The sequence below is a fragment of the Lithobates pipiens genome, unplaced genomic scaffold, assembly GCF_037356315.1.
Source record: "Lithobates pipiens isolate NorthernLeopardFrog02 unplaced genomic scaffold, aLitPip1_a1.2 Scaffold_1, whole genome shotgun sequence".
Lineage (NCBI taxonomy): Eukaryota > Metazoa > Chordata > Amphibia > Anura > Ranidae > Lithobates > Lithobates pipiens.
Window position 1 is genome coordinate 226,675,749 of NW_027507685.1, and position 13,236 is coordinate 226,688,984.

At 47.5% G+C, this 13,236-nt stretch overlaps 1 protein-coding gene across 1 annotated transcript in view; it reads left to right on the top strand.

Annotated features, from left to right (window-relative positions):
- The first annotated feature begins 5,171 nt into the window (after positions 1-5,171).
- The window catches only part of LOC143988952 (antigen-presenting glycoprotein CD1d-like), a 78,890-nt gene continuing 70,825 nt past the window's right edge, over positions 5,172-13,236 (top strand). Inside the window, exon 1 of the mRNA XM_077488902.1 lies at positions 5,172-5,244. Within this exon, the coding sequence (XP_077345028.1) occupies positions 5,181-5,244 (64 nt within the window). The 5' untranslated portion in view covers positions 5,172-5,180. The remainder of the gene's footprint in view (positions 5,245-13,236) is intronic.

The window sequence follows — 13,236 nt, forward strand, 5'->3', positions numbered from 1 at the left end:
CCGCCTGGAATGGACTTAAAGGGGAACCCCAACGCTGAAAAAAATTGGCGTGGGGTCCCCCCAAAGTCCACAACAGACCCTTGTCCGAGCACGCTACCCGGCCGGCCAGGAAAGGGGGGCGAGCGAGCGCGCCCCCCCTCCTGAGCCGTACCAGGCCGCGTGCCCTCAACATGGGGGGGTGCCTTGGGGAAGGGGGGGCCGCGCGCCCCCCCCACCCCAAAGCACCTTGTCCCCATGTTGATGAGGACAAGGGCCTCTTCCCGACAACCCTGGCCGTTGGTTGTCGGGGTCTGCGGGCGGGGGGCTTATCGGAATCCGGGAGCCCCCTTTAAGAAGGGGGCCCCCGGATACCGGCCCCCCACCCTATGTGAATGAGTATGGGGTACAATGTACCCCTACCCATTCACCTGTAAAATAAAAGTACCCAAAAAAAAAAAACACAACACACGAGAAAAAATATTTTATTGCACAGCTCCGGGGGTCTTCCGTCTTCGGGGGTCTTCTCGCCGGACTCCTCCGCTATCTTCGTGTAGCTCTTTTGCTAGCGGAGGAGTCCGGCTTTCTTCCTCCCCGCCGCCGGCCTCTTCTCCCGACTTCGGGGGTCTTGTCCCCCTCTTCGGTTCTTCTGCTGGGCCACCGCGCCTTCTTGTAGCTCTTTTGCAGGCGGTGGCCCGGTCTTCTGTCGCCGCTGCCTTCCGTTCTTCTGTCGCCGCCTTCGGTTCTTCTGCCGGGCCACCGCGCCTTCTTGTAGCTCTTTTACAGGCGGTGGCCCGGTCTTCTGTCGCCGCTGTCGCTGTCGCCGTCGCCGCCTTCCGTTCTTCTTCTTCTTCTTGTTCTTCTTCTTCTTCCCCAGGAGATGTTGACACGTCGCTCTCTCCGGCCGGAATGCCAGAGCCGCGCTGTGCGGTCACTTATATAGTGACAATGGGGCGGGGTCACATGGTATATGTCACATGGGTTGGTCACATGGGTTGATGTCACATGGGGACTATGACATCGTAAGGGGGCGGGGTCACCATGTGACCAACCCATGTGACATATACCATGTGACCCCGCCCCATTGTCACTATATAAGTGACCGCACAGCGCGGCTCTGGCATTCCGGCCGGAGAGAGCGACGTGTCAACATCTCCTGGGGAAGAAGAAGAAGAACAAGAAGAAGAAGAAGAACGGAAGGCGGCGACGGCGACGGCGACGGCGACAGCGACAGCGGCGACAGAAGCCCGGGCCACCGCCTGTAAAAGAGCTACAAGAAGGCGCGGTGGCCCGGCAGAAGAACCGAAGGCGGCGACAGAAGAACGGAAGGCAGCGGCGACAGAAGACCGGGCCACCGCCTGCAAAAGAGCTACAAGAAGGCGCGGTGGCCCGGCAGAAGAACCGAAGAGGGGGACAAGACCCCCGAAGTCGGGAGAAGAGGCCGGCGGCGGGGAGGAAGAAAGCCGGACTCCTCCGCTAGCAAAAGAGCTACACGAAGATAGCGGAGGAGTCCGGCGAGAAGACCCCCGAAGACGGAAGACCCCCGGAGCTGTGCAATAAAATATTTTTTCCCTGTGTTGTGTTTTTTTTGTACTTTATTTCACAGGTGAATGGGTAGGGGTACATTGTACCCCATACTCATTCACATAGGGTGGGGGGCCGGTATCCGGGGGCCCCCTTCTTAAAGGGGGCTCCCGGATTCCGATAAGCCCCCCGCCCGCAGACCCCGACAACCAACGGCCAGGGTTGTCGGGAAGAGGCCCTTGTCCTCATCAACATGGGGACAAGGTGCTTTGGGGTGGGGGGGCCGCGCGGCCCCCCCTTCCCCAAGGCACCCCCCCATGTTGAGGGCACGCGGCCTGGTACGGCTCAGGAGGGGGGGCGCGCTCGCTCGCCCCCCTTTCCTGGCCGGCCGGGTAGCGTGCTCGGACAAGGGTCTGTTGTGGACTTTGGGGGAACCCCCACGCCGATTTTTTTCGGCGTTGGGGTTCCCCTTTAAGCCCATTCCAGGCGGCGGAGCCCGCGACGTCTCCGTCGCGGGCCCCGCCTACCTTCACACACGCTCGAAATGAGCAGACTTTCCTCCGAGCGGGAACAGTTTGCTCATTTCGAAAGTAGCCTACACACGGGCGGACTGTTCGCTCAGTTTCAGCGGACAGTTTTTCGGAATTTCCGAAAGACTTTGTCCGTCAAACTGTCCGCTGAAACTGTCCACTGAAAGCCCACACACGGGCGGACTGTCCGCCCAAACACTGTTCAGCGGACAAGGTTGGGCGAACAGTCCGCCCGTGTGTACGCGGCCTTAGAGGTACTTAAAAAAGGGTGCTTTATTCAACAGAATTTGTGTGTTTAATACTTATAAGTGGAGGCTGGGGCTCTAACACACTCTCTAAATGAAGCCCCTCATCACTGAGTGTGGCTCATTATTCTAGTAAGTTTATTTATGTCTCTTCAACCTTGCAAAGCTGTACGTTAGTGTAGCACAGGAATAAACACAAGGAGCTGGGGCTCTAATACACTCTTTAGATAAAGCCTCTTGTCACTGACTGATTCATATGCCCCAGCCAGTTTATTTGTACTAATGCTTCCTTCAAGCACCACATTAGAGCTCTCTTAGCCCTTGTTCACATGGTCGGAGATTCAGACGGAATGTGTCCGATCGGACCGTTTTGTCGGATATTCCGACTGTGTGTGTTCTGCATCGGACTGTGTTCCATCGGAGTATCCGACGGACCAACTTTTCCAACTTGCTGGTAAAATTTTCAGACAAAATTCTCCGATTGGACATACTCCGATCATGTGTAGAGAATTCCGATCGGACAAAGTGCCACGCATGCTCAGATCAAATTCCTACACCAAAGCTATTGGCTACTAGCGTGAACGTAGTCCCATCGTAACGAAATAATGTAATCACGTCGGATTTTCCGACAACTTTGTCCGACCGTGTGTATGCAACAGTTTCGGACAAAATCCGACGGACAAAATCCGACGGATTTAGTTGTCAGAATTTCCGACCGTGTGTACAAGGGCTTATAGAGGCATAAAATGTCTCCACTCCTCCACTTATAATTGGAGGCTGGGGCTTTCACACACTCTTTAATCACTTGCCCTCCAGAAGATTTTACCCCCCTCATGACCAGGCCATTATTTACCACTTAGCATCGTGCCATTTTACCTGGTAATTGCACGGTCATGCAACACTGTACCCAAACAAAATTTATATAATATTTTTTCACACAAATAGAGCTTTCTTTTGTTGGTATTTGAACACCACTTTTTTTTATCATTATTTTTTGCAATATAAACAAAAAAGGAACAAACATGTTGAAAAAAAACACATTTGATAAAAAAAAATCTCAATTGGTGTATATTTATATATTGATTGTTTTTTTTTTTTTTAAGGAAATTTGTAAATTCACAGTGCACTCATTGTGCACACATCACTAATAATGTTTTGAATACATGTTGCATTCTTTGAAGTCCTGATTAGAATTTAGCCTGCCTATGTTACGCCCCTTGTTACCATAAAAGTTAAATTGTAATATTAATGTGATACCTACATAATGTAATACAAACTTTTTGGGGTTAAATTCAGGTTTGTTCTTTGATTCTTTCCTCATTCATCTCATTGTGTAAACCATTCCTGATTTAACGAATTCTGAGGTATTTCCTTATTGCTGCTGTTATTCAGAGGAAAAATGTTTGAACCCAGAGTGTCAGAGGACTCACAGGGTCAGTGCAACCATAGGGGTATTGATTTAGAGGGTAGCGCTACATGTACATATGGTTTGAAAAAAATACAAGAATATTTTTGATACTACTCATTTGTACATAGCCCCCTCCCAGTAGTTTCCCTTTTCCCCTACTTTATTTTCTTATGGGATGCCCTTTTTTCTCCTGGGCTCAGCAGTGTTTTTTTTTTCCAGCCATGGGGACAGGCTCTTTTTCTGGGGGGGGGGGGCTGTGAATCTAGGTCAGGGTTCAGTAACTTAGGGACTGGATGGCTCATCAGGAAGCTCTCTCTGGCACTTCCCCCTGGTCTAGAAGTTGATAGAAACTTCTAGAGCTAAAAGGTGGGAATATGGAGGTACTGTCATGCATATTTATGAGGTCCTTGAAAAAATCCCCAGGAAAAAGGGTCTGGAAGGGGGCAGGCCACCTCATAAATAGACATGAGCCATGCCAGCAGGGACAGTCAGGTGGACGATGGAGTGCTGTGGAGGCTTCTATGGCCCTTGAGTATGCCCTCTAGTCTGGGGGTGGGTGACCTTGGGCACTGGGGCTCAGGTGCTGGAAAGATCCTGCCAAAACACACGGAGGAACTCCTTTCTGGAGGCGCGGGAGCAAGGAGAGGACAGCAGGAGCCAGTCAGCACGTATGGGAGATCTCTTGAGAGTCAGATGGGAGGACTGGTGAGTGTCAGTCTGAAGGACTGCTGATAGAAGTTAGCCTGGAGGGCTAGTGAGAGGGCCAGCTGCAGACAGGTGGGTTGGCATTGCCTGCAGAGGTGGTGCTTGGATCAGTAGTCAGAGAAGAGGTGCAAGCTGGACACTGATATACTGCTACACAACTATGGGGCCTCCGGTTCCTGCCTACAATGGGTCATTGCTTCAATCTGACTGAGTGACTGTCAGATATTGACAATGTTCCAGCTGGGTTCTGCAAGCAAGTGAGTGCTGGAAGAAGTGGAGCTGTACATAGATCTGTATATAGAGACTGTATATAGGAAGAGTTGTCCATGAAGTTTGTTGTTAAAGTCAAATGGGAATCCCATAACCACCCCTCTCTATCCAAGATATTATCCCTCAATAAAACAAGAAAAACAAAGTGATGGACTGTTCTCTGACTCAAATGTGCCTGTGAAGATTTGGGGTGCCTGGCTGTGTAGGGTGGGGGATCCCAGTTTACTTGGGGCTCCTTAGGGGGTGTGCTACATATATAATGTTTGTTCTTGGGTTTAGATTAACATTAGTATATGTGGGGTCTTTCACATGATCCTGAAAGAAATAGGAACCTACCTAGTGGCCAGAAGGTTGTTCACAGTTCAACCATTAGAGCTGCGCAGTTCCACATCTTCCACCACAGTACAGTAATAAGAAGAATTCCCTTTGTACTGCTGAACAGGAACACGCAAGTCTGTTTCCTCTTTATTATAATATTTTAGTCGATTTTAGTTTTTCGCACAGCATTTTTAAAGAAGGAAGATGAAGGTTCTTATTGCATCCTTTATTGCATCCTTTCTCTTACTATTGAGCATTACAGCTGCAGGTAAGAAAATAACATGGATCTGTTTTATATTAATTATATTAATTTACAATATGTTCCTTATGCATCATAACTTATATCATCAAACTATCATCAAACTAGATCAATGTTTTATAGTTACTACTCATAGAAATATAGAAGTCTGACAGCAGAAAAAGGCCACGTGGTACATCTAGCTATATATATACAGAGTGCATATATATATATATATATATATATATATATATATACAGACACACACTATATGTGTATATCCATACTGTATATTAATTTTTTTTTAATATTTACATTTTTACCCTTTTTGTCTGTGTAGAGATCTATATTTGTCCCAAATATGTTTGATCGGTTTACTGACTCACTACCTCTACTGAAAGTCTATTCCAAGCACCAGCCACTCTTTCAAAAAATATAAGATTGCAAGTTTCCAGAACATCAATTTTACATCCCCCCCATTCTAATGTTATCAATCACTCATTGCCACACTGATTTTACTGCTGCTGTGTGAAAGCTAATCTCACAATCAGTGAAGGTGTTTCCATTTCTGCACATTAAAATAAGTAAAGAAAAAGTAAAAAAACAAAACAATAGAAGGGCTTTACTAATAGGAACATAGAGAATGTTAAGATGGAATCTGCAGAAAATGCAACTTTTATTTTTTGGTTATTAGGAATTAAAAAAAATGAGATAAATGTGATTTCCTTTAAGCTATAATATTCTTTTTTTTTTTGCTATGCTTTTTATTTTTGTTTATTAATATTTTAATTTTTTATTTTTAGCTGTTTAACCCAGCCAACTTCACTTCATATTATGTCAAATTTAGGCTGCATTCACACCTGAGCGGTTTCATTTCATAAAATGCTTGTAAAGCACCTGGAAAACGCCCTACAAGCAAAATCCTATTAATTTCAAAGGCACCTGTTCACATCTGAGCGTTTTGTCACCTGAAGCAAAACGTGGCTCTGTTCACATGTAGGCGTGTTGTTTTCAGGAAGAAAGTTGCGCGATTTTTGCTATGATTTTGTACAGCACAAAAGGTCACCAATGTAAAAGAGAAAAAAAAAACAGAAAACACCTGTAATCTGCCAAAAAAAGAAGCTTCGGGCGTTTTGCTTCAGATGACAAAACACTCCGATGTGAACATGGGTCATTGAAATGAATGTTATTTGTCTTGTTGGGCGTTTTTGGAGCTGCAGAAAGCAGAAAAATGCCCAAAAACACCTAGATGTGAACAGAGCCTAAGCTCAGAAAAGAACATGTGCTTCTTTGGGGCAGATTACAGCTGTTTTTATGCTTTTTACATTGTTGACCTGTGAAAAAACGCAGCAAAAATGCGGCAAAAACGCAATTAAAATACTGCGGTAAAAACGCCTTTGACTTCAAAATGCTCAGGTGTGAATGCAGCCTAAAGGCCTGTACACACGGTCGGACTTGTACAAACTTTTCCGTGGACTTTTGTACAAAGGGCGTGGTCCACAAGTTTGTATTGCATACACACGGACTTTTTGACAACAAACACGAACGTGGTGACGTCACAACGTACGGACGCCACTTCAAAAGAGGACGTTCAATGACTCCAGCGCCACCTTTGGTCAACTTCTGTATTGTAGTCTGATCGTTTGCATAGGTTCTGAGCATGCGTGTTTGTACCTTGTACAAAAGTCCGATGCTTTTGCGTACACACGGTCGGACTTTGCTCCATCAGACTTTTGTTGCCAGAAAGTTTGTCCGTTCGCACAGCCAACAAAAGTCCGATGAAAACAGAAAAAGTTTGTCCGATGGAGCGTACACACAGTCGGATGTTGCTCCAAAACAGCTCATTTGCATGTTTGTTGTCAAAAAGTCCGACCGTGTGTACGGGCCTTTAGGCTGGCCATACACTAAACAATTTTCGTTGTTCAACTTTCCTTTAGATTTACCAAAACCATATAATATGAGGTCACACCTAAGCTGTTTCAATTTGTATGCAATCAGGCAGGCCCTTGCACTACATACTTGCAGGTAAATCTAAAAAAATATTTTTATATATTCTTAATTTTTTCCTCTTTATGCTTACAGTTTGTAAAAACAATTTGTACAGTTTATTCAAAAGTCTTTCTTTCACAGCCGCTTCTTACAAATTACATTCTAGTTAAACAACCCTTACCTACCCTCTACCCCCCTCCCCCCACCCGGAAAGAAAAGAAAAAGAAAAAAAAAAGCCCCCCCTCTAACTAACTTCTCTCACTCACCTCCCTCTCTGTCCCCGTTTCCCTCGAGCATTACAAGATAATCCCCCTTTTCCCAGAATGCCAGCCATTGTTGCCATATCCCCTGGTATTTCCCCTTTGTTTCTTCTATTTTATGTATCGACTCTTCTATTACCCTTGATCGTTCCACCCTCTTCACCCACATAGTTGAAGGTAAATCTAAAGGCAAAGTTGGTCCAGGGAAAATCCGGCTGCCCCCTCTGGGATCAGGATCTGAGATCCCCTGCTGTTGCAAATTGGATACTGCTTTGTTGGGGTTTTTTCGCCTTACTCTGGATCAACTGTGGGTATGGGATTGTATGAGATTTTTTATTTTAAATTATTTATTTATTTTTTATGGTTGAACTGGATGGACTTGTGTCTTTTTTTTCAACCTGACTAACTATGTAACTATGAATAAGAAAATTGTATAGTGTATGGCCAGCCTAAGAAAGGTGTACTGCTGCATTCACACCTAAGCGTTTCAAAGTCGTGCGTTTTTACAGTTTTTTTTTATCGTGTTTTGCCGTGTTTCTGCCACAATTTTGTACAGGTCACCAATGTAAACAGCAGAAAAACGCCTGTAATCTTCCCCAAAGAAGCTCATGTTCTTTTTTTAGGCGTTTTGCTTCAGGTGACAAGATGTGAACAGGTGCCATTGTAAAGAATGGGATTTTGCTTGTTGAGCGTTTTTCTGCTCAGGTGTGAATGCAGCCTAAATAAAACAGCTGACCTGAGCCACCTCTTATTAGCCTCTTATTAGCCTACCTCTGGAAACCCTTATTACTCGATTCCCTACCAAGTACAACCATAGCATTTCTGATAGCCTGGAGAGCTCTTAACCATTCTATTGACTACTCGAAGCACAACCAGGCAGTGCATTTCCCACTTCCTATCCTGGAACGCCTATCACCCCATCTGACCACCAGAGGCTTAGACCAATGAGATCATTTGGATCGAAGACCCGCTTTTCGATGGCAAGCCAGGAGTTTCAGATGAGCTCATACAAAAGTATAATCTACCACTGATGCCGCGTACACACGATCGGACTATCCGGCAGACTTGGACAATCCGCCCGTGTGTGGGCTCCAGTAGACTTTTTCTTACCAAAAATCCAGCAGACTTAGAAAGAAGTTTTGACTCAAAACAATCTGCCCGTCTGTGTGCTAGTCCACTGGACTTTTGAAATGAACGGACTTGTCCACACGGAGAAAAGTCCGTTAATTTTGAACCGGGACTAGCGAAGGAAGTCAATGTCGCCGCCTCCATCGGCGAGATTGACACCTCGCTGTCCCCGTCACCTGGTATGGTCCATAGCGGACCCTTATCTAAGCATGCAGCCCAGCTAGTCAGGAAAGGGGGTAGGGACGAGCGGGCGGTCCTGAGCCATACCAGGCCACATTCCCTCAACATGGGGGGTGCGGCCTCCCCACCCCAAAGCACCTTGTCTCCATGTTGATGAGGACAAGGGCCTCTTCCTGACAACCCTGGCCGTTGGTTGTCGGGGTCTGTGGGCGGGGGGCTTTAATAAGGGGGCCCCCAGATACTGGCCCCCACACTATGTGAATGAGTATGATGTACCCCTACCCATTCATCTGGTGATAAAAAGTGTAAATAAACAAACAACACAAGTTTTTAAAATAATTTATTAGACCGCTCCGGTAGTCTTTTCTTCTTCCTTCTTGGCGGGTCTTCTCGCCGGACTTCTCTGCTATCTTCTGCTAGCTTTTTTACTAGTGGAGGAGACCAGCTTTCTTTTTCGTCGCCATCCGGGGGTCTTCTTCCGACTTCAGGGTCTTGTCCCACTCTTCAGGGGTCTTGTCCCACTCTTTGGTTCTTCTTGCCAGGCCTCCGCTATCTTCTTATAGCTCTTTTAGTAGCATTGGCCCGGTCTTCTGTCGCCGCCGCCGCTGCCTTCTTCTCTTCTTCTTCTTCCTTCTGATGTTGACACAACGCTCTCTCTGGCCGCAATGGCAAGGACACGTTGTGCGGCGACTTATATAGGGACAGGGGGCTGAGTCACCGGGTCACATGGTGACCCCACCCCCTTATGATGTCACAGTCCCAGCATCCTCTGGGCTGCAGCCACTGGGAATGTTCTCATTAAAGAGAACATTCCCAGTGGCTGCAGCCACAGACTCCTGCCTGTCAGATGGAATCAGTCTGGTGCCTGCACTGCCGCCCAATTGCTCCCACTGACCCCCAGTAACGGTGCCCTCCCACCACGCGTGACCCCTCTCTGTATCTTGGGCTCCACTTGCCCATCTGCGGGGCCCAGGCCCGACATAGCAGGTGCCACTCGGTAGAGGGGAGGGAGCAGAGCGGACCCACATGTGCTTTCCTTCCCTCCTTGTTGCTGACCCAGAAAGCGAACACTCCGGGTCCGCCTCTCGGTGTCCCCAGCCAGATATGTATGTCTCATTAAAGAGAACTTTTTTTGTCCTCTATGCGATGAAAGAAAAACCTAAGTAAAACTAATTTTGTTCTTAAATTGTAAAAAATGTAAGTTGCATATAAAATCCCCCCTAAAAAATTTTTTTAGGCCCCCCACCTCTACATATACGCATTTATGAACGTAAATGCACGTGTCGAGAGTGCCAACTCATGAGAATCATGATTGCGACACACATGTTATATATCTCTGCACATGCCGGAGTGAGAGCAATAATTCTTGCGCCAGACCTCCTTCGCAACTAGGGATGAGCTTGGTGTTTGAGTCGAACATACGTTCGACTCGAACATCGGCTGTTCGCACGTTCAGCGAATACCAAAGTTATGGGGCGTTCGCGCCAAATTCGTGTGGCGCTCACTGCCCACAATGCACTGCGTGTAGTACACGCCCCACACTATATAAGGCCGCCAGCGCGATGGCCTTGTGTAGTGTGTTGGCGTCTGTAGGAGTTAGTGGGTGTTCTCTGTGTACCTTCAACGCAGTATACACCGTTCGTTCTCGACCAATTTAGCGTTCTTGCTCTTCTGTAATTGAGCTTTCAGCCATCTGCAGGAGTTTGTCGGTGTTGTCTGTGTGCCCTGAGCGCAGTATACACCATTATCCACCGATTTAGCGTTCTTGCTCTTCTGTAATTGAGCTTTCAGCCAGCTGCAGGAGTTTGTGGGTGTTGTCTGTGTGCCCTGACCACAGTATACACCATTATCCACCTATATAGCTATATTGCTCTTCTGTAATTCAGCTTTCAGTCAGCTGTAGGAGTTTGTGGGTGTTGTCTGTGTGTCCTGACCACAGTATACACCAGTGATGGCAAACCTCGGCACCCCAGATGTTTTGGAACTACATTTCCCATGATGCTCATGCGCTCTGCAGTGTAGGTGAGCATCATGGGAAATGTAGTTCCAAAACATCTGGGGTGCCAAGGTTCGCCATCACTGGTATACACCATTATCCACCTATATAGCTATATTGCTCTTCTGTAATTCAGCTTTTAGTCAGCTGTAGGAGTTTGTGAGTGTTGTCTGTGTGCCCTGACCGCAGTATACACCATTATCCACCTATATAGCTATATTGCTCTTCTGTAATTCAGCTTTCAGTCAGCTGTAGGAGTTTGTGGGTGTTGTCTGTGTGCCCTGACCGCAGTATACACCATTATCCACCTATTTTGCTCTTCTCTAATTGAGCCATCTGCCATCTGCAGGGATTAGTTGGTGCTGTGTGCCTACAGCACAGCACAGTATAAACCGTTATCTACCCTTTAATTCCCGTTGTTCTATAATAAATGCATCTGCAGGAGTTAGTGGGTGTTGTGTGTGCCTCCAGCACAATATACACTACCCAATTGCTGCTTTTTCCATCTCCCTTCAGGCCATTACCATGTCTAGAAGGCCAACAAGGAGAGGCAGACAGGCACGAGCCGATAAAAGAGGGCAAGCAGGCTTTGTGTCTAGAGACAACAGTGCTGGTCGTGGACGCTGTGCATCGTCATCAGCACGTGGCCATGGGACACACTTGTCCTTACTTTCGGCAGCTGGACGTGTTGAGCCGCATCATGCCGAAGACTTGGTAGAGTGGATGACCAAGCCCTCTTCATCCTCCTCATCCTCTCTCACCCCGGCTCATGGTACTATCAAAGCAGCTGCCAACGCATCATCTTCCCTCGTCTCAATGTCATCATCAGTGACTCCTTCCCTAGACCCACCACGTCCTCCTGAGGAGTCCCCTAAAATCTTTGAGCTCAGTGTTGGGTACATGCTCCAGGAGGATGCCCAGTGTTTTGTAGGCTCTGATGATGATACTAAGCTAGAGGAAGGCAGTAGCATGAGCGCAGAGAGAGGGGATGCTCAAGAAGGACAGCAATCTGGCAGTCATGTTCCACAAGCTGCAGCATACCACCAGGTTTGCTCCAACGATGAAGAGGGAGGGGATGATGAGGGCACTGACTCCACGTAGGTGCCTGGTAGGAGAGAGGAGGAGGAGGCACATCTCCAACGAGGCAGGATGCCCTCCGGGGGCCAGCTTAGGGGCAGCACACCGACTGAATCACACCGCAGAGCTCCGCCTATGCAGGGCGCTGCCTCTGCACGTTATTCTAAAAGTTCTTTGGTGTAGGCCTTTTTTGAGACAAGTGCATCAGATCGCACCACTGCTATTTGCAACATATGTCTCAAACGTATCTCGCATGGCCAAAACATCAGCCGCTTGGGCACCACATGCTTGACCAGACATATGTTGACCTGCCATGCAGCTCATTGGCAAGTGTACCTCAAAGACCCACACCAAAGAACAAAGCGGACCTCTCCTTGCTCCTCATCAGCTGGGATCTCCAACCCCACTAGAGGCATCGGTCAGAAGGAGCGTTGGAGAAGGTGGCCGTCTGACAGATGCGTTCAGAGAATTTTTTAGTCCGCAGCCACAAGGTATGACCGGTTCCAGCAACCATCGCCAGCGTCTGATTTACATGGTGCAGGAATACCTAGGGGCAAGGTTAGACTTGGACACCTTTCCCACCGAAAATCCTCTGGCTTACTGGGTCTTGAGAATGGATCACTGGCCAGAGCTTGCACAGTATGCAATTTAGCTACTGGCCTGTCCTGCATCCAGCGTTCTTTCGGAACGCACCTTCAGTGCTGCTGGTGGCTTTGTTACCGATCATAGGGTGCGCCTGTCCACCGACTCGGTTGATCGACTGACCTTCATCAAGATGAATCAGTCTTGGATCACCCACAGCTACCAAGCACCTGAAGCTGATGTAACCAAATAATTTTTTTGGAAATATCACATCCCTTCAAGACTGCCTATACTGATGCTGAGTGACTGTCCTGTTATGTTGACTATCTATCCTCTTCCTCCTCCGCTGATATCTTGGAAGAAAATTTTTGGTTCTGGGTGATGCCACCAGCCCAATTTTTCTGCCCCTGTTTAACAGGGGCATGTAATTACAATTTTTGATGCAATGCTTTGCCGCAGGGCTCATTCCTGCATTACAACTAGAGTAAACGGGAGAGGTTGCAGTGTCGTGGCACCAGCACCAGTGTCTAAGGCCCAATTTTTCTGCCCCTGTTTAACAGGGGCATGTAATTACAATTCTTGATAGAATATTTTGCAGCAGGGCCCGTTCCTGTGCCCCCCGAGAGTAATGCCGCATACACACGGGCGGATTGTCTGCCCAACTTAGTCCGCTGAACCGTGTTTCAGCGGACAATCCGCTCGTGTGTGGGCTTCAGCGGACTTTTTCAGCGGACAGTCTGATGGACTAAGTCTTTCGGAATTTCCGTAATTTTGTCCGTCCAAACTTGGTTTTGTCCGTCCAAACTTGGT